This window comes from Bombus bifarius, unplaced genomic scaffold (assembly GCF_011952205.1).
Source record: "Bombus bifarius isolate JDL3187 unplaced genomic scaffold, Bbif_JDL3187 scf7180000007992, whole genome shotgun sequence".
Classification (NCBI taxonomy): domain Eukaryota; kingdom Metazoa; phylum Arthropoda; class Insecta; order Hymenoptera; family Apidae; genus Bombus; species Bombus bifarius.
Window position 1 is genome coordinate 226,217 of NW_022884373.1, and position 23,215 is coordinate 249,431.

At 42.7% G+C, this 23,215-nt stretch overlaps 1 protein-coding gene across 2 annotated transcripts in view; it reads left to right on the top strand.

The window, feature by feature from the left end:
• Positions 1-257: 257 nt before the first annotated feature.
• LOC117205589 (dendritic arbor reduction protein 1-like) overlaps positions 258-23,215 on the top strand; it is a 37,360-nt gene continuing 14,402 nt past the window's right edge. The window contains exon 1 of one of the 2 annotated variants that reach the window (XM_033444159.1): positions 258-2,353. In XM_033444159.1, the coding sequence (XP_033300050.1) occupies positions 1,930-2,353 (424 nt within the window). In that variant the 5' untranslated portion in view covers positions 258-1,929. The remainder of the gene's footprint in view (positions 2,354-23,215) is intronic. The other variant, XM_033444158.1, reaches the window with a different exon arrangement.

Consider the following 23,215-nt stretch of genomic DNA (forward strand, 5'->3'; position numbering starts at 1 on the left):
GAGGAAGGGAATCATCGCGCGAGAGGAGCAAGAGGAACACACAGGAGGAGACGGTGTACGAATAAGCGAGACAAGGTTAGAGGCAAGACGAAGAGTAGGAGAAGGAAGGAAAAAGCACGCGAGGAGACGAGTCGAAGCGGGAGGATCACGAGTGGAAGAAGAACGGACGAAGAGGAGAGAGATGAAGGTTGGCGTGCTGTCGCGATGAAGAGGGGCGGCGGTGAGGCGGGAACAAGGGCGGGGGAAAGGAATGAATGGAAATCGCGGAGAGACACGCGGGAGAGACGGATGATTCGAAAGGAGCGGAGGAGACGAAGACGGTGCGCGTTGCCGTGTGCGTTTTAAAGAGAGGAGTAAAAAAAGAAACGTCTCGGACGAGGAGAGGAGGCGACGGACGAGGATCAGGGCGTCTCGAGGAAGAAGGAAAGGAGGGGAGGCCGGCGTATAGGTGAGGAGCGTGTACAGTATCGGGAGTATGCACGGGGTGATGTTGACGACACGTGACGCCAGCGAATCTCGTCTCGCCGGTCGCGAGGATCGCCGCCGCCGTCACCGCCACCGCCACCGTCACTGCCACCCGCAGCAACACCACCAGGAGCACCAGCAGCCGCGGCAGCAGCCTCCTCGCGCGCTCTCTCCGCGCGCGCGAGCGCTCTCTCGAGGCGACCGACCACTTCCCGCGCGAGCCGCTCTTTATTAGTCTACCGCGGACCATCGCGAACCCCTTTGGCTGCTTCGCCGGCTCCAGCATCCACGAACCGTTCCTCGACGTTGTACGAGTTCCTAAAGTCGTCGAGAGGAACGTCGCTGGTGGACCCCTTCATCGAGGGAGAAAGAAAAGAAACGAACTCTCTCGGGGAGAGTCCGCCGGTGATCCAGACCGGAAAACGCTCGGTGAGCGACAGAGACGGGCGGGCGGCGGCAGGCTGGTGGTACGGGAGGAAGGGAGAACCGACTCGGTGTGGAAGAAGAGGAGGAGAAGAGGACGGACAGAGCGAGAAAGAGCAGGATCCACCAGTGATACGATACCGGGCAGCACGCGCGCCGGTACGTCGGTTTATCGGGCGCGAACTACGAGCGAACCTTTGACTTCCGACCGAAGCGCGGAATTGAGAACGCTCCAGTGTCAAAGTCGTCCTGTTACTCCATCGAGGCAATAGTTTCTATTGGATTTCTACGAAGACGTCGACGGATCGATTACGACACTGGGTCGACCGGATCCACCGTAGTACGTTGGACGCTTATGAAGTTTGCGAGTTTCGGATAAAGTTTTGGGCAACCAGCATCTCTGTCGCGGAAAGATTTCTCCGACGCTTTCTTCTCCTCCTGATTAACAGGGAGAAATTTGATCCACCAGTGCCGCGCTTTCTACCTGTCGTTCGAGTGGCCAAAGGAACAAGAAAAGAAAAAAAGTATCATTCGACGATTCCGTTGGAACACCGGCCGCGTGAAAATCTCTCTTTATCCGTTGTCCCCGAGAGTGGAAACGCAAACATCTCGAGCGGTGGCTGTCCGCTGGCCTGTCCAAACGCTTCCGCGAGTGTCCTGTTCGTCGAACGAGGAACTGATCGATCGCGACAGTGATTTCGTTGACGTTTCTCTAACGGCGACTTCCTGCGGCCGGTTGTCGCGTCGAATCGCTCCGTTGATCGTCCGTCGCGCGCACAGAGACCGACCGGACGCGACGGTGACGCTCGCGTCGTCGGTGACGTCGTGACATGTGCGATAGCCTGGCCTCCTCTTCGTTACCACGCTCGTGCTCTTTATCGCGGCTATCGTCCTCGTCCTCGTCGTGGTCATCGTCGACGAGAATAAAGGAGTACAGGGTGCCGTCGGTGGTTGGCGAGCAGCGGATAGAAGGCAAGAGGAGCGAGAGCACGTGGACGACTGGCACCGCGACGAGGGCCGGCGGCGCGACAGGTTGAAAAGATGCTGGCACTGGCGATGCGCCGCGAACACACGACCGGGCGCAGCAATTACGAGCCCGCGAATCCGCTCGCGGGTTTCGACCACTTGCAGCATAACAGCGGCAATCCGTTCGCGGTGGTGCCCTCGTCGGAGGGCCGGCTACGCGAAACCGGCCCGGAGCCCGACGGCGAGTTGCAAGAATTCGTAGACATCGCTCAGGTACAGCAGCTCCTGCAGCAGCAACAGCAACAGCAACAACAACAGCATCAACAGCAACAGCAGCAACAGCAACAGCAGCAACATCACCACCACCATCATCAGCAACAGGTGGCGGCCGCTGCGGCTGCGTCCTGTATCTGGGGAGCGGTTTATCCTCCGCCACCTCCTGCACTCGGATACCATCATCACCACCATCACCATCACCACCCACCGCCACCACCTTCAGGTAACGTTATCACTCGGTTTGACACCTTAGTAAGTCGAGGCCTTTTAGGATTCATTTCACGTAGACGATTCCAGGAGGTGTCTCCTCGAAGATAGAAATAGCGAGCAGATCACGGTGATTTGTCGCCACTAAATCTAGAGTGCAGAGTCTAGAACCTCGAGCGTCGAGTGGTCCACGATACGGCTACGTGCTTCTTATCGGGAATTTCTTTATGGATCGAATACAACGCGAGGATGGATACGCTCAGCGTAGGCATAGCTGCGCCTCAAGACAGTTTTTCGTAGGATTGGATCGCCTCTTGGTGCGCGGGCAACACGTTGCTACCGGTATTGGCGCCGATCTAAACACTCGGTGATAATCGATCTTTACGAGCGACACGTCGAAACCTGTATTTCAAGACCGGCTATTAAGTTTCTTGTCACCACTCGAATGTGGCTCGAGGGCCTTCGGGTGTATCGCGCCAACGTCGACGGTGTTGGCCGCGAAACGTCGAACCGCCGGCCCCGTTAAGATCCTGTCGCGATTAACTTCGCCTCCGTTCTGAAATATACTATGAATTCTCGTTGGCACCGCGGATTTTCTCGTTCGCCGGACCGATACTCGCAGACAGAATGTTTCCTTTCCATTGTCTTATCGTGGACCGGTAGACGAAGTGTAAGAGATATTCTCTTTTAATTTAACGACAGCCTGGAATCTTCCGTGTGATCGTATCGATGACAACGTCGATGGATCCGAAGACTCCAGCATGGACTAATGGCTTTTACCTATTTCTCACCTGACCGTATTTTACGACGAGGTATCGAGAGCAAAAGTGGACTAATAAACCGAGTAATTCTCTATCGCCGACGTAATATTCGGTGTAACTAATTTCGTTATATTATGTGGACTTGATTTGGGAGAAACGAGTTCCTCCACTTTTATGCGATTAACCTGTTTTCAACGAGAATGATTTTCATGTAACAACTTTTGTATTTGCGAATCTTTTATTCCTTGATATGTCGCATCGTCTCTGGTAAAATTAAATTATATTTATACTTGCCAAGACAGTCTTTATTCGTTCTATAATTTCGATTCTCTTCTATCAATTTTTAACTCTGTAATCGCAGAAATGCTCGATTCAGCAACTACTCGGTTAACAGATTTAATAATACGTCTGTATAAATTAACGCAAAGGAAACTCGTATTCGGAAAAATGTGACTTCAATTTTGCTCTCCGATGTCTCGAATAGTCGCTTGCACCTTGTTCCGCTTCGCTTGTCAAATGCAAAACGCTCTGCTTTTTTTTCGCGATCTTCGCTGGTGACGGGTATCTTCGATTGGCGTCTCAACAAACAACGAGAAAAAGAACGATGTATCGGCGAATGAGAACGCGCGAACGCGAGCGACAGATGAACGCGATGTTGCCGTCGGACCGCGACAACCGCTGGCCCGCCATCCGTCGAGAAAGATTTCACTGACAACGAATAAAAGTCGTTTTAATCATCGACGATCAACGACCACAATGTTGATTGTTATTTTATCGAATAGACTGGAACACAAGGGTGAATATTGAGATTATTGCTCGAACGAACAGCACGCTGTTGGAGATAAGATTAACGATAACGTTGACCGGTGATTAATTACGCGATTAACCCTTCGGACGTAGCTGTCTATTGTTTGCGAAGTGTGAATATACGTGTTCTAATTTTACAAACGTCGACGACTGCATACCGTATAGGTACTATGAGAAATAAGCGCGTTTAATGTTGCCCGTTATATCTTTTTTATCGTCAAACGCGTATAGACTGTGCTGTGAAAAGGACAGCAGATTAATACGGCTATGGTCGAGGTGGTTGGTTAAATAAAGAAGTGGAACTGTAAAAGGAAAGTATCGATACTTGGTGCCCTGTGCACGACAACCTGATGAAGGATTTTCATTTATAAGCGAACGCGAAGGTCATTTGCGTGCGAAGATAAAAGACGATAGATTCTAAGATATAGAAACACGTTAAAGTTGAAGTAGGAAGAAGTGACATTTTCGTAGGTTTCCGTTCATTTCTTCGTTGGACGTGTAAACTCGAACGTCCGATCGATCTGTTAATTGCTTAGCTTGCCGCCGCGAAGATTATGCGATACAGCGTTTACGATAACGTGTGATACATGGAATGTCCGATTTTTATCCTACTGATTTTCCAAATATCCTCCATTGTTCTCTACGTTATTATAGATGTGTAATTATTTTTAAGATTCGACGAACAACGAGTATAGATATAAAATTCGATACAAAAATCTGTATAAATCCGTAGAAATCGAAGGTTTCGTATACGTACGGCCTAGTAGAAACGAAGATAATGAAAACATCGATAGTCAAGATCAAACGACATAAACACGGAGCAAGACCGTAGCAGAATACGAGTGGAAATACGGTAAACGTGTTTTAAGATGTTCGTGAAGCGCACATTTCTGACATTAAAGGGCACATACGTTAGAAACTTGAGAATGACGGCTCTAGGTAGGGTGACACGATATACCCGATCTATATGACTGGTGCTATAGATATACGCGTGCGGACGTTAGGGGTTGATGCGAAAGATAGGAGAAAAGAGGTCAGACAGCGCGGTCCTCGATCTTCTGACGCGCTGTAATGTCATTAAGGATGCCGACCGTGACGATTAATGAAAGAGGCTCGATCGTCAGTGGCGTAAAAAAGCTAGCGAAACGAGCTCGGGCGTGAGCGTGTCGTTTAAAGACAATGGCGAGAAACGTTGACTGTGGCGAGAGGAAAGGAGACCTGCGAATCGTGATTTGCCTTTCGATTTAAAATTGAAATAAATCTTTCGTGTACAGTACGGATGTTCGTTCATAGGTATCAGTTCAAGTTGAAAGCTTTGCGCTGTTTTTCTTGTCGCAAGTTTGACAATTATAGGAAAAATACAGCGTGTATAATTTTGTCCTTGTTTTGTTTGTCTCTTTGTTTAAACAAGAATCTCCCTCTATTTCATCTTGAGATTAAATACAAGTTGAACCAGCTCTCTAAGTATCTTCAAAATATCGATTAACGTAGCCATTGGTCCTTTTACGGAAGTTTCTTCTTCGTCGATTTGTCGTTTGTTTTTAAAAAATGTACGATATTAAATCTACGAGTTTCTTCCCTTTTCAATTAAACGAGAAGTTCAAGAAACCATAGCTTGCGATGTTCACTTCCATTGTAATTCATTTCCATCGTAGCGTGTGTCTTGTAACGTAAAATATAAAATATATTGTAGTAAAATTTGTTGGAATTTTCCAATGAATGCAACGAGTAGGTTACCTGATATTCGTGACCAACGATGCACTTTCGTTTATTCGTATTTTCGTCTGCTTTCGAAACTTTCCTCGTCGACTTTGATCGTTCGTGATTTACACTTCTGGGACGATTTTAAAGGAGAATCGGAAGGAAAAGTAAGGGTGCGATCGGTGATGTCTTTTAGGAGCAATTTGGGACACTCGAGCGTAGTTTATGTGTAGTGGCTTCGGTAAACCGAAGGGTCGACGCCGTCGGCCTGAATTCGTACGAAAAGAAAGATTAGAAGTCCAAACGATCCCCCTCCGAGAGGAAACGATTAGAAGGACGGTTGTTGCTGGACCACGCCTAACCTTTCCATCGTACATAAATAGAATTATTCGTTCCTACATGGAGTTTTTGATATGTGTAACACAAACGAGGATCTTCGCTCGGAATCAATCTGAATCTTAAACTGGTCGAGCCTTAAAAATTCTTCCATAAGCTTGCCATCTTGATAGTATAATACGTACACTGGATCTCATAACTGTTCGTAAGTATAAAACCACCGAAGAACCTTCGACTTACGTTATACGTTTACGTATAAATCTTGTTTTATTTATTAATTTTCTTTTAATTAATTTAATTTTAATTAATCTTATTTTATTAAATGCAATTTATCATTCTCTTGCCCCCAAGAAAGGATCGAAAAGATCATCGGAAAGGAAGAAAAACGGTGGGAAAGTAGTTTATACTTGTTTCTTTATAGACTACGGTTATTTATACGCATTTATATTTTTAGGGAGATAATTTAAAAAATGAAACCTGCACATAGGTGGAAAATCGTTTCGTGTACCAAATATCGTAACGAGTACACCATATTTTGCATATTTTCTATGTTTCTACGTATCATGTGCACTCTGTACGTTTTTGCATCTTTCAGTTTGCCAAAAACGCGCAAAAACCAACAGTCCATTCGTAACTATAGAACCTGCGTAACAGAATGTTTTACTACAGCAAGAAATTGAACTTTGAGCTCAAGATACGATAAAGTGAAATTCGTGACAGTAGCTTTCGTAACTGGTCGCTTTTGCATATTTCTAATTATATCTTATCGTTGTTTTTAATTACATCTTGCACTTCGTGCTCGGGTAAGAAACAACAATTTGTTTAACGCTAGAATTACCACATCAGTCAAATTGACTGATTTTACAATTTTATTTTAAAATTTCTACTTCATGTTATATTTTTTTCCACAGTGACGTAATGACTTTCGCGACGATAACTAAAAGAATAACATAATGAATTTTATTTCGTTTTTTACGTATTCAAACTCGAAATAATTTTGTATCAAAGCTACTTGTACCAACACCAGTCTAAATGGCTGGTACTCGTCAAAGTGTAAAAGGGTCCTGCGATCTGTCCATCGAACCCCAATCAACCAGATTCCTCGTTTTGTACAACTTGCCACACGTTTTTGACATTTTTACCGCGTATCGCTAGAAATCGCTAGAAATACCACACCAGTCAAAATCACTGACTCTACAATTTTATAAATGTGTCAATCCTCGTTTAAGGATCATAGTCGTAAATGGATTAACAATACCAAAAATATACTACGTAACATGGAATTCCTTCTGTAAGAAAGTAATAAATCAATAAATATAAAAATATTCCATTATTACGTATTTTTTAAAGACCAATTATTTTGACTAAAATAGGTTTTGGTAAAAATAGCTTCGTGTCGACTATCGATAGTTCTAGCGTTAAATGATATTATAGCTGCGAGACGCAAACTCGTGTGTCTCGTTCTTTCTAGTCGTTCATCTCGTCGTTTAATTCTTGGGATTTGAAAAAGTTGCATTGAAGTTCGATGCGTTAACAGGTGGTCGGTTCGCGAGGGTTCGCCTCCCTCGATGCGTTTGAACCCTCGTTTAACCCCTTCGTTATGCAATCGGCGCATTGAGCGTGGCAGACCTTCCTGTCAAAACCAACCGACCTCGACATTTTCAGTTCGTTAAACTGTCACAGTTGTCTTCTTCGAGTTCCAATACTACTATCTACCTACACAGTTTCAGCTACTTCATTGAACTTTTTCGAATACAATACGTACAATATGTTCATAGAACGAGCCATCATATCCTTATTACGAGAATAAATTCCTCGAGTTTGAGAACGGTCGACTCCATAGTGCCATTCACAATTTCCCAGCGAGTTCGCAGGTAGCCAATGGGAGACGAGATTTTTTTCTCATTCAGAATCAGTGACGGGACGAGACGTGCGGGCAGCAGCTTTCATAGATCATTGTTTAAAGTGTCGTGGCTTTGTATGGTAACGCGAAGTAAATCGTACGTACACTCCTGACATTTCGTTATTATTGTACGACCCATAAGACAGGAAATCGTACATCATGCACGAACCTACGGTGGGCGGGTAAAAGGGAACGAGTCACCTTCTTCTCTCGGCTCATTGGCGTTCCCCGCGATGTTAAGTGTTTATACGCCCTCCGTCTTTCCCTCTTTCCCTCGTCTGGAAACTGTAAATTCTTCGCGAGCCAACATTTTTCACCCGGTTCCTTCGTTCTCATTGAAAACGTTCGATTTTCGTGTTACAACGTACCAACGTACGATCGACGTATACGTAGCAAAGTTACGAATGTGAACAGATTTGCGTAATCCGCTGTGAACTTTGTAGAATATATTTTTGCGTCTTTGTGTCTTTGGAAAACTATACGAACGTACAGTGGCTCGCGAATATATTCGAACGCTTGTTGGCAACTTTTTTCGATACGTTTGAAATTTTGAAATTCTGTTACATACACTGGAAAAGTTTGAAACAAATCTGAAAATGTACATAGAAGTCGCGACATATTTAGCGCGAGTATATTTCTCGCAGAGATCGCAAAGCTGTTTAAACGATCGATCGTCCATCGTCAAGTTTCGTTATTATTATCGATTGAACCGATATAATCGTGAAAATCATGTAACGAAACTTGAAAACGTTTTACACCACACGTACGATATACAGGGTGGTTAGTAACTGGTGGTACAAGCGGAAAGGGGGTGATTTTACGCGAAAAAAGAAGTCGAAAATATAGAATACAAATTTTTCGTTCGAGGCTTTGTTTTCGAGAAAATCGACTTTGAATTTTCGCTCGGTACGCGTACACTTTATCGCGTCTCGTTATAACGGGTCTCACTGTAGATCGTTGTCTCGATGGAAAAATTTAAAAAAAAAATTTTTATTCTATATTTTCGACTTTCTTTTTCGCGTAGAATCACCCCCTTTCCGCTTGTCCACCAGTTACCAACCACCCTGTATAAACGTGAAAACTTTCCATGGTAAATATCCAGATACTTTTCCTGAGCCAATGTAATCGCGTTTCTGTCTCAACAAAAGTAAATATCGTCAAAAATATTCGTATGATTTTAGCAACTGCAAGAGTAGAAAATCTGGCTACAGTAATTTTGGCTGGTTGCTGGAATCGACGTCTCGAATCTCGCCGCACACGAAAGGGAAACATGTTGTGGAGAGCATGGAAATCGCGAAGCGTTACGTAAAAGCCGCGAGCCAGAGAGAACTAGGCTCCCGGGAAATTTGGCAAACGCGACGAGTCTCGGGCCAAGATCGACGAACTTACTCGAACGTGTTAACGCCATCCGGTCTGATAAAAACGAGTCGGCCGGTCTGGTACGATCGTTCATCGATCTGTTTCCACTTGACAACGAAAAAAATCTAGAGTATGCTTCTTGAGAGTTCATTGTCGTTCGTGGATATGGGTCACAGACGGAAAGTGGAATGCAGCTTGACAGACGGTTCGCTATTTCACGTACAGCGACGACTAGATGAGGGAAATGGGCTGTGGGAGGCGAGATGTCATTGTTTCGAGAGACTAGGGACGATCATTTCAATTGATTAACACGTTCGCTGCCACTAAAATACAGCTATTTCTCTGCAGAAGTTGCTTATCCCCTCCTTATCAGAAATTGTTTTCGGTTTAACTTTAATTCAGATCTACTACGATCCTCGAATTTCTGTATTTCGAAGAAAATGTTCAACCCACACCAGTGACAATTTTTTCACCTTTCACTCAAACTTGAGATATCTTTTAACGTTAGAAAAGTACAATTGAGCGGGAAACGATGGAGAGAAGGGAACAGGGTTAAACCTTTCTCGACTGTACGCGACGCTAAACAAGAAGCTGAACCAGTTGACTTAGTGAAATTTTGCGTACCGCGTGCAAACTTGGTGACACAATTACGTAACAGAGAAAATTCCATCCGGAGAGTTTCGAAAATTTCCAACATTCCGCGAAACTGTAATACCTACGATGACGTTGATCGTTTGATCCGAAATGCGTTTGATGTACACGTCAAGAATTATCGAGATTGGTTTGATAAGAGAGTTGACACGTGCAACGACGTCGTCGATGACGACAGCCATTAGACGTAGAGCCGTATTGGCCTGTTATCTGTAATCAAACTTGCGTATGAGTCGTTCTAATTTTTTATCGGCTAATAAAATTGTTCGATCGATTTCGCACGCTTATGTTAACCGACGTGAGTCATCGTGAGAGATTTCGAGCCAAAAGCCTTTTTGCACGTTCCAGTTGGAGATGCTTCTCCTTTTCCTCGCGCGATTTCCGTCGCACAATTTTGTTTTTAGTACTCAAAATGTGCCAAACACGCGGTTAAGGAAGTAAGCATCGATTCCAAAACGTTTCATCGTATAACATGTACACGTAATAACTCGAAACATACACGGCTCGCGGCTTGAGATTATAAACACCCATTCGTCATACTTGGCCGGCGATCCAACGATGAGCCAGTCGGTTGCTATTGCCAAAACCACTGTGGTCGTCATCGATGATGCATACGTCACAAAGTTGGATCGCGCGTTGCTCGTACGTCGTCGAACAATCTGAATCAGTGAACTGAAATAAACGTCGATTCTTTTCCGGTTTAATCATAATTTCTCGCACTGTTGGAACTATTTCTGCAAGTAATAACGGATGCCTTTCGGATGAGATTATGTTCTGCGTAGTAACTACGGTGAAAATTTCACTAGTTTGACCCGTGATATTTTAGTGTTGCAGCTTTCGTGCTGAAAATGCAAATTTCGCTCGGGTGAAAGAATTTTGTCCGGCGCATGTTCGAGATATCCTACGTTAAACTAGTACCATTTCGGTATACATGATCAAATACGCGTGCTGTATCGGGTTGTGACATACGAAATTTCAAATTTTTAAAAAACGATATCTCACTGAACTTTGAGAAAGGCGTTTCCAAAATCCGTCACTTCTAATCTTGTAGGATAGAAAATTGTGTTAATTTCATAACAGTCGAAGATCCTTCTTAATTATAATATATACTTAGTATTTTAAAAACATTTTCGTAATCCATAGAAAATCAATATCGACAGAAAACGAATAAAAATGTTTATATATTGTGTAACAGTGATTTCAAGAAAGAAAATGTTACATCGTAATTCAATATAAGGCTTCGATCTATTTTTTACAATATTCAACAATATTCTATGTGACAATCTGAGCATTTCAAAGCTGTTAACAAATAATTTCCTACCTTAAACTTTCTTCTTCGAACCAATTTCCTGGAAAATTTTCTTTCCCAAGCTTTCGTCGCTCTTTTCGCAAATACGATATGTAAAGTGAAGAAATACGACACAGAAAATTCCGAAATTTGAAACGATATATGAAATAATTTCTACAAAAAAAAAAATAATAATAATAATAATGCTGTTTAAAGAAAGGAATTAAAAAATTTGATGTTATTTAATAGAATAACGTTTAACTCGGTACGTAGAATCGAATAGTTAATTACGATATTTGAACGAGCGAACAAACGAAAGGAAAGATCATTGAATTGTAAGAACTGCGAAGGCAGTAAAACCTCGTGAGAGGAGTGCGAGACCATAAACGCGATTCGTCATCCCCTAACGCATCACGTAGACCGTGAACGTGGACTACCGTTTCTCAACCCTTAATTAAATTTTATCTCGCTAACGCAATAAACAACAATAAACAACAAATGACGATTGAATGTTATCTTATTCGTACAATATGAATAAAAAGGAGCAGCGTTAATAATCTCAATTGAAACGACGAAACACGATTCTCCGCGCATAAACTCCGGGAGAAGGTTGTACAGTGGTAAACGCGATTCGTCACTCTCGTCTACCGTCGAAGTCGTCGCTCGTCGCTCGTTACCGGATGTCTTAATAAACAATGCTAACGATTTCCCGCTGAATTACACGCCGTTGTCCGGTTGTCACGAACGTTGCGCGAATTTGCGCCAATTTAATACGAAGATCTTCAAATTTGCGTAAAAATGTTGCAAACTTTCGCAACTAATTCTGAAAGATCGATAGCCGTTTGGCAAGTACTTTTCGCTATAGTACAATTTTCATCAATAGAAATTCATTACGAAACACGTGAATCATTAAGTTTCTCTTCATAGTTTCTCTTACGATCTCATTTTCGACGAGATTCTCAAAGGTATCACAGCGTTTTTGGTAATCGGTAGAGTTGTCGCAGACTTTCATGCGTTTATCGGAAATTTAACGTTACAATTACAAAATTACAATGTTCGTTACAACGTTTACTGTGCGGAGGATCAGTCGAGGCTAGATATCGTGAAATAACGAGAACGAGATATTGCTATCGCAATCCGTCAAATACAGGGTGGTTGGTAACTGGTGGTACAAGCGGAAAGGGGGTGATTCTACGCGAAAAAAGAAATCGAAAATATAGAATACAAATTTTTCGTTCAAGGCTTTGTTTTCGAGAAAATCGACTTCGAATTTTCGCTCGGTACGCCTGCACTTTATCGCGTCTCGTTATAACGGATCTCACTGTAGATCGTTGTCTCGATGGAAAAATTAAAAAAAAAACTTTTTATTCTATATTTTCGACTTCTTTTTTCGCGTAGAATTACCTCCTTTCCGCTTATACCACCAGTTACCAACCACCCTGTATATTTCGAATAAATAAATAAATTAATGTACAGCCGTATACGTGAGTCGTTAGTACGAAATATAAATCGCGGTATAAATACTCGTTAATGTTCGTCGCGTAACTCGATAAATACTCGGAGATACTCTGTAGGATACTATTCGATACTGTTCGATACTCGATATATACTGTGTGATACTGTATCGCTCGCGATCTCGTCTTCATTCGACGGTTGTACGCAACGGTGATATTGTTTTGCCCGGAGTTTATTTGTTGTTATGTGCCATGCGTCAAGGTTAAGACAATGTCCTGAGGCAAAACAACAGCACGAGTCGTTCTCGACTCGCGTCGTCCTTTGATTCCCGCGCCGCTACAACTGATTATTCGTATTCATGAAAATACATCCAAAGTCTACTAAATGATAGATAAGTTAAATGGCGAAATATATTAACAGTATCTATGTACATAATATTTTTTCGTCTGAAATTGTCGTCTGATTATCTAGTTATATCTCCATCTCCAGTTGTAAGGATTTAGCAGACAATGTGTACCAGGAGAAACCGAGGTAAAATCGATATTTAAAAGATCATATTCGGAATGAAAGATTATATCCTCGCTATTCGTAAATTATTAGCAACAGGCTAATTGTACACGGCATCGAACGAGATTAACCAGACGATAAAAATTCCATTAAATATTAAACACGGTTGTAACAATGAAAATCGCGAGACATGCCAGAATCGACGACCGAACACGCGTGCTGGCCACCGTACTAATTAATAATTAAGCCGTGCGCTGAGTCGACGTGCCCTGTTGTTCGTCGAGAACGTTTCGTGCGACGTACTTGTGAAAAGCTCGCGAGTAAGAGTGAGTAACGTCTGCCGGGAGTTGTCGTTCGTGGAAATTGGTTTACCTGCGATGGAACTGGGAATAACGCGAGCCCCTTTGAATACCCACGGGTCATTACGTTACATGCGCAAACGACTCGAGTTTTACGGTTCATCGTCGGAACGACGCGCGTCGCGACGTTTCACGTTGAAGTTGACGCGACCGTATCTTGTGCAACGTTCATATTCGTCACGTTCGCGACAGCGTTCACATTCGTCAGTTTCGTTTCTGACAACGAAATATCGACGAGCATCGAAAAAGGAACAGGATTGTATCGATCGACGAAAGACAATATTTTAGATCTGACGAGGATGACCAACTGTATTCCATCGATCATCTTCGCTTCTTCTAGAAATCAATTTGATCGCTCAGATACGTGTTCCGGTCTTTTAGAAGTGAAACTGGTCAGAGATAATATCTAATGATCTTGTATTAGGTCGTTTGGAAAATTTATAGCGAGTATTAAGAAAGTATCAAGTGGAATTAGACTTTTAGTTTTTCTCCGTATGATTTTTCCAGGCTTCTGAAGCGTTTCGTTTCTTGCCTATGTCTTTCGGAAAAGTTTCATAAAGATACGATAATAGTGAGCGATAAACAACAACGAGAATAATGAGAATAATTCTAACGAGTAAGTGTTCATAGAAAACTGTAACTGTCAATGCATGTACATGATACACGAGTATGGAGGACGATTGAACGTGTTGGTGTATCTATCGATGAGACGAGTTGATACTTGGTGTAGTCAAATATATTAAAAACTGTTTGTAGTACAGAGTTCGTCGTCGTTCGCTAAGTGTTGCTCGTTATGCGTATACACGGTAATGAGTACGTTCGTTAGATGATAATCGCTCTAAGATCGCTCGATACTCACTAATTAACCGATTACTGACTATAAAAAGGCTCGATACCGACTGACTGATAACTGACTCTTCCAAAGACCGACTGTCTTAATTATCGTGTTCGTATATCATAACGGTGTTAATAATTCGGGGGCAAACCAACAACATGATTCGAATTGTCCTACGACTCATGTACCGCTACACGAGTATATATTTCACTGTTGGTCATCGATTTGTTATTTTCAAATAGCCAGTTTCCAAACGTGCATCACCGTAGAAAATTGTTCGTAATCGATTTTGATATATTACAAGATAAATTACTTAGCTTCGTTCAAATATCCTTCTTTTTTAAATAAACCAACCTTGTCTGTTCTATCATCCAGACAGGACAATATTCTTCCAGATTGCTGAAAAATCTTACTTGATTTTACCGAATTACAAGGCAAATTACTTAACTCGATTCAAATAATCCTACCGTACCTTGCCTTATTTCCTTCGCATAATGTTCTTCTAGATCGGTAAAAAGAATCGTTCATTACCGATTTTGCCGAATTACAAGGCAAATTACTTAACTTAACTCGAATAATCCTACTTTACCTTACCTTGTTCTATTCAAGCACGACAACGCTCCTCTAGGAATTGGTCATAAACGATTTTGCCGAATTACAAGGCAAATTACTTAGTTCCAGTGAAGTAACCCTGCCTTAGCCTATTCTCTTCAGACAGGACAATATTCTTCTTATTTATATACCTTCCCTTTTTTTCTCTCTTGTCCTCCCTTTCGCCGTTAAGCGCACTTAACTTTCGATAATAACGGTAGTAAGGCTGAATGATCGACAGGGAGCCGTTGGATTACATAAATCAGCCTGTGTACACTGCGCGAGCCGCGTGTTTGCGCTTACTTCATCGCGTCGCCCGTGCATATTTCTTCGCTCGCCACGCGAAAATCTTTTCGCTCGTTCACCGGTTTGTCGTCGGTCAATGACACGGACGAGTTGCTCGGGGACGGCGTATCGGATACGTTCGCGAATCCGTGAAAACGTTTCGCACGGAATAAAACCAATCTCCGGAAATCGTGGATCGGCAACAGGCGTTGAACATCGCGCGGCCCCGGCATCGATGCTAACCGGGATCGATCGTCGTTCCGTGTGATTTTATACGAAACACATTGTTATGCAAAACGGAGGACGATCGCTGGGAATGATTCCTGGTCCCTTCTCCTTGAATCTCTCGCGCGAATGCATTCCTCGCTAGAGAAAGAAATAATTCCGATCTTCGTCGCGTCCCCCCGCTCTCCTCCACATACTCGGATCCTCTCGACGAGTTTCATTTTCTACGGATTCTGTGGCGTTACAGGTATTGGTGAAGATAACATCGTCGAATTTGTATATTACGATCTGTACCTGTTTATCGAGTTTTTGTTTACGGATTATTGATGGTTATTGACAGTAGAGACACACTTTTTGATAGTTTCTTAATGAATATTTAAGGTAGAATTTTTTTGCCTAGTTTTACTGGAAGATGTACATTTATCATTTTGCCGATATCACCGATATTCGTATGCGAAAGAATTACAGTGACGGCAACAAGAATTTCTACAATATCGTATTTATTTTTCGAAAAGCATTCGCGTTAATTGATTATTTCCTGGATCGCGTAGAATGTAACGATCTTTATCTAACGCACATTTCACCGCGTAAAGTTCTCTGACTTAGATGATAATTATTATTATTAATGTAGACATCTTTGGTGTCACGCCTACGTCCCTTATCACAACATAATCGTCTAATTGGTAATTAGTGCCGTTTACTACGTTAATTAATATAACTGAATAGGTACAAGTATATTAAATTTCATTACTACAATCTCACGACTACAAAAATTTCATGCTATGAGAATGAAATATGAGACCCGGTGCAAAAAAAACTCTTGTACTATATCCATCTTATACCTCGAATTGCTAAACCATTACGATCTGTGCATCTTTTTATCATTGTACTTATATACAGCGGCTAGAAAAAGCGTTAGTACGTACCGTTATTTCCCAATGCCTTTTTATAGCCACTCTATATAACTAGAATTATAAAAAGATACGAAGATCATCATAGTTCGACGATTCGAGGTATAAGAATAAAGCATTCTCATTACATTTAGAACGGAGCACGTGTGCGCTGATTTTTTTTAAAACGTAGAATCGCTTCTTAACATGTTCCCTTAATATCTGTGCACGAGATATCGAATCGAGTATTCTATCGCGAACAGGGTGGGTAGGTAGGTAGGGAGGAGGGTGAACAGGGTAATGCAGCGCGTAACGCGGAGAGCAAAAATAAGCCTGCACAATGTAAAGTCCAACGTTATCGTCTATGAATGGTTTATAGAGGCGCGAGCTGCTTCTACGTCAGCATCGACCGATAAGAGAGCAGCGCGTTACACACATCGTCGTTGACGTCCAAGTGCACGGGCGAGACGTGCCCACGCCGGAGAAAAGGGAGAAAGGGATGAATCGATAGCGGGACAGAAATAGATACCCTGTTCCGCCACGCTGTCCGGATACACCCCATCGATTCGGATCGGTGTTTCTCAAACCTTCGAGTGTCAAGGCGAAATCGATGGGTTTTACGTAATTTTACGAAAATTGGAATATTTCCCGCAAGATTGCGTGAACACTGAAAAAAGGTTGAAATTTCAGCCCATGCGAATTTTGCTTTTCCATCGCGACGTTATTTGCAATCATTGCGAACAGTCGCCTCTATTTTCTTTTTCGTTTAATATCGAATAATATTCGTATAAATATTAATATAATAACATAACGAAAGAATCGAGCTTGTTTGACTTTAACGTTATCTAAGATGAAAAAATCCGGTGATATCTTTGATCCATCGATAGCATCGACGACAGCTTTTAAAGATTAATACTATGACAACACTAGTGACGCTTTGTTAACGTCAAATGCGTTAATTAAATATGTAAATGTAAAATACAAATATGTGCATATTGTATGTACATTCTCGCGTACAAATTTGGAGCAGCTTTTGCTCTTTAAACGAAGCAAGTTCTTTCGCTCGCTAAAATCACAATCATATTTTCTGTATGGAAACTATAAGCTGAAAACTAGTCGGTCGTTGTGCTATCAGGAATAAAATTAAATCACGATAAGAATTCTGCATATTTGGTGTACGTGACCGTTTTATCGTAAAACGATCGAAGATCTTCTGATCTTGATTCTTTCTACTTTCTGACTCGATGAGACGTGTTTAACGGTTTATTTCGCGTTTTACAATGGTAAAGTGTCAAGAGGACAGAGGGTCGCGGAGAGTATCGAGAATTGAACCGTGGCGCGTGTTCAGTATTCAATAGGAATCGGTTGAAAATAGTTGCAAGATTGACGTCCGCGGTTGAATGTCACGACGTGCTAACGAACCGCGCTCGAAACAACGAGCTTTCCAAGATAATCGTCCGTATACATACTCGGTGTGACGCAAAGCTGGATTTTATTAGCACTTTCGAAAGGCATCGGCAGTCGGCGTTTCCCGTTCGCTCGTTCGCCGGCAGATTGAAAAAAGGAACAAAGGAACTCGTTAGGTCAAGGATCAGAAATAATCCCAAGTACAATACGTACCGGTGTGGATCGTTAGTCGAATTCTTCCGGTAACTTGGAATGTGCGGGTCCTCGCCACTGTTTCTACACCCTCTAACGCGAAAACCAAGCTTCCCTCTGTCGAAAAATTCGCCATCTCTTGGTGTATTAACCCTTTAACTTCAACCATTAAAAGTGAGGAGCAAAGTGAGTATCGTACCAAGCGATTGTGCGTCATAGTAAACGAGCACGCTTTAGGAATACGATAGAATTCTTGGCAGAACTCGAAGAGATAGCGCAATTAAGCGCTATTTTCCTAGAATATTTGATCCATCAAGTAACAACGTTACATTTCATTCGCGGTCTTTCCAGTCGGTTGACGCGAATTTCTTGTCTTAATATCGTAACCAAGAAAGGTTTCTTAACTTAAGATTTAGGAAATTTTGTATTTTACTTCCATACGCATCGTTCCTTTAGTTTCATAATTATACACGTTTCCGTGGCTTGAAAAACTATAATCAATTTTCTATAACGGTAAACGCGGATTACTATTTTGTGAAAAGTAACAGTGGATTGTCTTGCGTCACGATTCCAAGTAGACTGATTTATACACACTTATAGAAAGTGTACAGATGCCAAAATACACAAAACGCAATAATACAGAAACTATGCGGAATAGAGCGTTCGTTATAACGTTAACCAAGCGAAGAAAATTCCTATTTGCCCAGCATTTCTTCGATTATATGAATTTGCGTAAAAACATCCTCATTGGACTGGTGTTTCGATCCTTCATGTCTGAGTTGAACGCGATCGCATCAAAGGGTTAAAGAAGAAACGAAGCTTCTTCGTGGCAGCCACCGAGTCTCGAGTTCACGGTGGAAATCTATTCGTGGCAAAAAGAGGCCGCAATGTCGAGGTAAACGACGCGTTTCCCTGTTTTATTTCATTGCCGTTTATTAGGGAGAGACAAACCCGCTCACGTAGCGTTGCGAGGGAAACAGGCGTGCAGGCGAGTCAGAGCGAGAAAGATCGATAGGACTCGAGTCAGAAATAGTCTCTCGGGACGATTGTGTGTGCCGTTGGATCGTCAGTCGAATTCCACCGACGGTACGTGCCTCGTCGATTGATGCTGTGTCTTCGAAAACGCAAGCCCGACCCCGGCTATTTAAACGCGGATCCAAAGATCCTCGTGCCGTGTTTCGGTGAAACCAGTGCCTCCATGGAACTTCTTCGCGATCGAACAAATGGGGTGAATCGTAGCAACTTGCGCCACGAGCCCCGTGAAACTTTATCGTGCCCATCGTCGCTCCGAGACGCTTAATTCTCAGGTAACTTTCGTTTCTCGTCGATCGAAACGACGGTCACCGATATTTATTCGTAGACTGCGGATTTTTACGATTTTATTGGACATTTGAAGATGTTAAAGTATATAAAATAATAGAAATAGTAATAAAATACTCGTTATATTTAATAGATGAAACGAGTCGCAATTTGTCATTCGTTTCTTTATTTCAATTCAGAAGATAATAGAAAACATAAACATCCGCAGTCCGTTCATTAAGTCATTCTGCGGTTTTTGCTGCGTTTTACTTCAACACCGCGTAAGTGTTGCAGATACTGTACGAATACATCTGCTTGTATTCTACGTGTGATTATGTTTCATTTAAAATAGATAGTTTCCAGCTGATTTAATGCTTTGAGAATTAAATATAAGACTTTGAAGAGGATAGCGAAACTTACAAAGACCGAATCAATGGGATATCGACGTTCTATCTCACCCTTCGTATTCCTCTAATTTATTCCCAACCGATTTTCATTTTTCCACGCACGTTCGATAATTTTCTTACGCAAAAATAATTTGGGAAACCAAATGGTATATGCACGAACGTTCTTGCAGTTTCTTTTCCTTCCGGATTAACGTTATTACGTACATAAAATTAATACATATCGCCAGAGATACTGTCGAGCATAAATTCGACGTTTTAAATAAAAATGTACAATTCTAAAGAAACTATATTCCTCAAAAGCGACTGTGTTAGAACTACGGAAACTTTTCGGATGACTTAATGCGAATAGCTTGCGATGACTTGATGCGAATAGCCGGGGTGAATAGCTTGGGATGACTGTGAAGTCTGTAAACGAACCAACTGTCGAAAGTAAGGACGAGTTAGGTGAACGATAGACTCATTGGTCGCGACAAATATATCTCTGTCGCGGATAAAAGTAAACTGGAACAAATATAGGATATTTATTCTTGGAAGGTGTTGTGTTAAAGCGACGAAACTTAACTTCGATCGAAGAAATGTCGGATCGAATTCGGAAAACCTAGGTATTTCACGTTGCACTCTTTCGTGTTTGAATCTTCTCGCGTCGGCCCTATTCTCCCTCCAGTTTCATCGTTTCACGCAACACAGCTATTTTGAACGGCTTATTTTTAAACCGTATTTTACATAAAGTATTTTCATCCGATGTATCCTAGAGCCATTGTATTTTTAGTGAGTCCAGTCTTTATTCCCTTTTTTTAACCTGACGTTGACGTTATCAGAGGTTTATTAATACGTGATCGCTCTTTGCTTCGTCTTATTTCGCGCACAGCCCGATTTGTTCCGCCGCTTTGTCGCGTTTATTTATTAATAGTGGAGACGAACGGGAAAAAGGAAAAGATCGCATAGGTTGTCGCATTATAACATCGTCGATAGAACGTGTAGTAAGTTTTACACGTACCTAATACCAAAAGTACACACTCTATCAGGAAAATATTTAACTTTACCGAACCTTTAACCCTGCTTCGTTTTCTCAGCCATTTTCCATCCAATCGTATTTTCCCAACGTTAAGAAGTATCTCGAGCCTGAGTAAAATATCGTGAATAAACGAATCGTTATTGGTACGTGTGATTTCTTCCGCTATTTCACGATTTCTCTCTGCCTCAACTTTGCCTTATTTTCTTAAAGCGTTATATTTCATAAATAAACCTCCATGCCAATTTTGTTATCGCATCTTAGATATTAGATGCATCGTCGCGTAATAATATTCTATAAATACAGCTGTAACGACGATAAAGTAATCTCGTGTTATTAAATCGCATGTTATCGAAGAAAAGCAAGGGACACTTTTGAACCATCTCGTATCTGGCGCTCGTACAAGAACCGAAAATTTTACGGGTATTTTTATAGTTATCGAATATATCGCGTATCGTAGCTTCCTGATGCTGAAAAAAAACCAATTAACGACGAAGGAAAAAAAACACGGCTGATTCTAAAACTGATTCAAAAAACAAAGCAGAGCTGACGTTCTCAAACAAATCGCAGCGTGGTTACGGTAAAGAAAGACAAGCGAGCCATAGTGTTGGCGTTGGGCAGTGCCGGCGAAAGCTGAAAAATGAAAAGTAAAAAGCAGCAGAGCGCGATAACGAGCGCGTCGATTCAGCGTGGTGGTTGTTTCCCTCTCGTCTCCGGCTCATTGTAACGAGATTACGCATTAAAAGGTCGAGAAACGAGGAAGTATGATGTAAATTACGGCTCTGGAAACGCGCGCGGTTCTCCGCTCGATAGTAAATTCACCTCTACGCCTCCGCGACAGTAAATTTACAGACTCCTTGGAAACATCAACTGTCACCGTTTTAAGAACGCGCCCCGTATCCCAGCCCGTAACGCTAATATCGCCCGTAAATACGTATTAAACGTATCCGTTGAAGTATTCGTTGTTATTAACGACATGTTTCCTATTGGACAATTATGTTAATTGCACAGATTTTCTCGTGCAATTCTCTTTTCTGCTCGATTCACGGCCGCACAGCCGCGCCTCGTATCCGCGGGCACTGTTCTTCCGCTTATTTTCCACGCGAACAACGCACGAACCAACGACTTTAAGCTTCTCCGCTCTGACTCGCGAACGACGTTGACCTATTTCCTGCAAATAGACGCGGCCGCGAACCGAACGCGTCTCCTGCCGTGCGCTCGCTACCGGAAAAAAAAGAAGCTGTCGATTCCTCGATAAAGCTGACGCGTCCAGGTAGCCTTCTCTTTCTCGCTCTCTCTTTTCGTCTCACTCTATCCTCGTTTGGTCGCGTGCAGCCCACGTAATTTCCTTAATGGGCCGGCGATTAAGACGAAAATCTTGATCCTCGCCGAAGCAAGCGCAGAGCGACGCTGATGGATAACGGAGGCAGCCGGCCGCGGGCAACGATTTTACGAGGGCCCTTGAATAGCCTGCGTTTTGTTTGATCGTCTAAAGTACTTCGTTCCTCTTCTTCTTCTTCTTTCACGCTGACGACGACCTTGTAACCACTACGCTACGTTACATCATCGAACTGTCGAAAAAGGAATCGCGCGAGGTTTCGGAAATCGATCGATATTTCTTTTTCTTACGAACAAGTTCGTTCTCTCTTTCAGCAACGATTGAGTCGTCCGTGTTGCCGAGGATGAAGTCATCGGTATTGTTAGAGCGATGCAACGAAGGAGTTTCAATGATCTTGGCCCTATCGATCCGACGAAGAAAAAAAAAAATAAAAATAAAAAAGAAAGGAAAGAAACGAATGTACGTGCTGGTTTGGAGTTGTCGACGCTATAAATAAAGTGGAAAAATCGTGGAAGGAAAAGAGCAATCAAGACGATCGATGCAATAACGTCGCAGTAAGGACGCGAGTGCGCAACGCTCCGGAAGCGGGCGCGCGACCAGCTACGCGGAATCCTGAGCAAACGCGCGGCTTGACCGGAAACGGTCGTTAATCGGCGATCACCGCGGCATCGTGCCGCGCAAAAACGTGCGAAAGAGGTTCGCGCGGACTCGTCGTCGTGACTCATTTCCAGATCGAGTAATGCCAACACTCGAAGCCAGGAACGGACTTAAAAGGACGTTGCACGCGGTCACCATTAACGCCGCTATCGATCAGTCGGCCTGATCGATGCGAAAGTATTTCCCGCGATGACACGTCCAAATTTCGAATCGTCCCGTCGACTTCAATTTACGATGCCGTACGTGTGTGCGTTTTTACATGCAAGATTACTGCATAAAAACATGCAGCGATAATTCTTAATGAAGCCTTCATAAACGCGACAAACACCATTCACTCTGCACCGGTGAAAAATTGATTCGTGACACGTAACGATCCGATCGGACGTTGCGCTCTCAACGGATCGCGCATCGTTTTACTCGGCTCGCGATTAATGCGCCCCTGAAACCGCGAGCGCACGTACACTCCCGGTCATAAGTATCAAGATACCTACTGCTAAAACGTGACAATTGCTTTAAATTATCATGGAAACGATTAATTCATTGATTAATTGATTAATCAAGATAACGATGCAAGAACTCGTGAGAGCTGCAGCAACGGAAGATTGGGTCTGC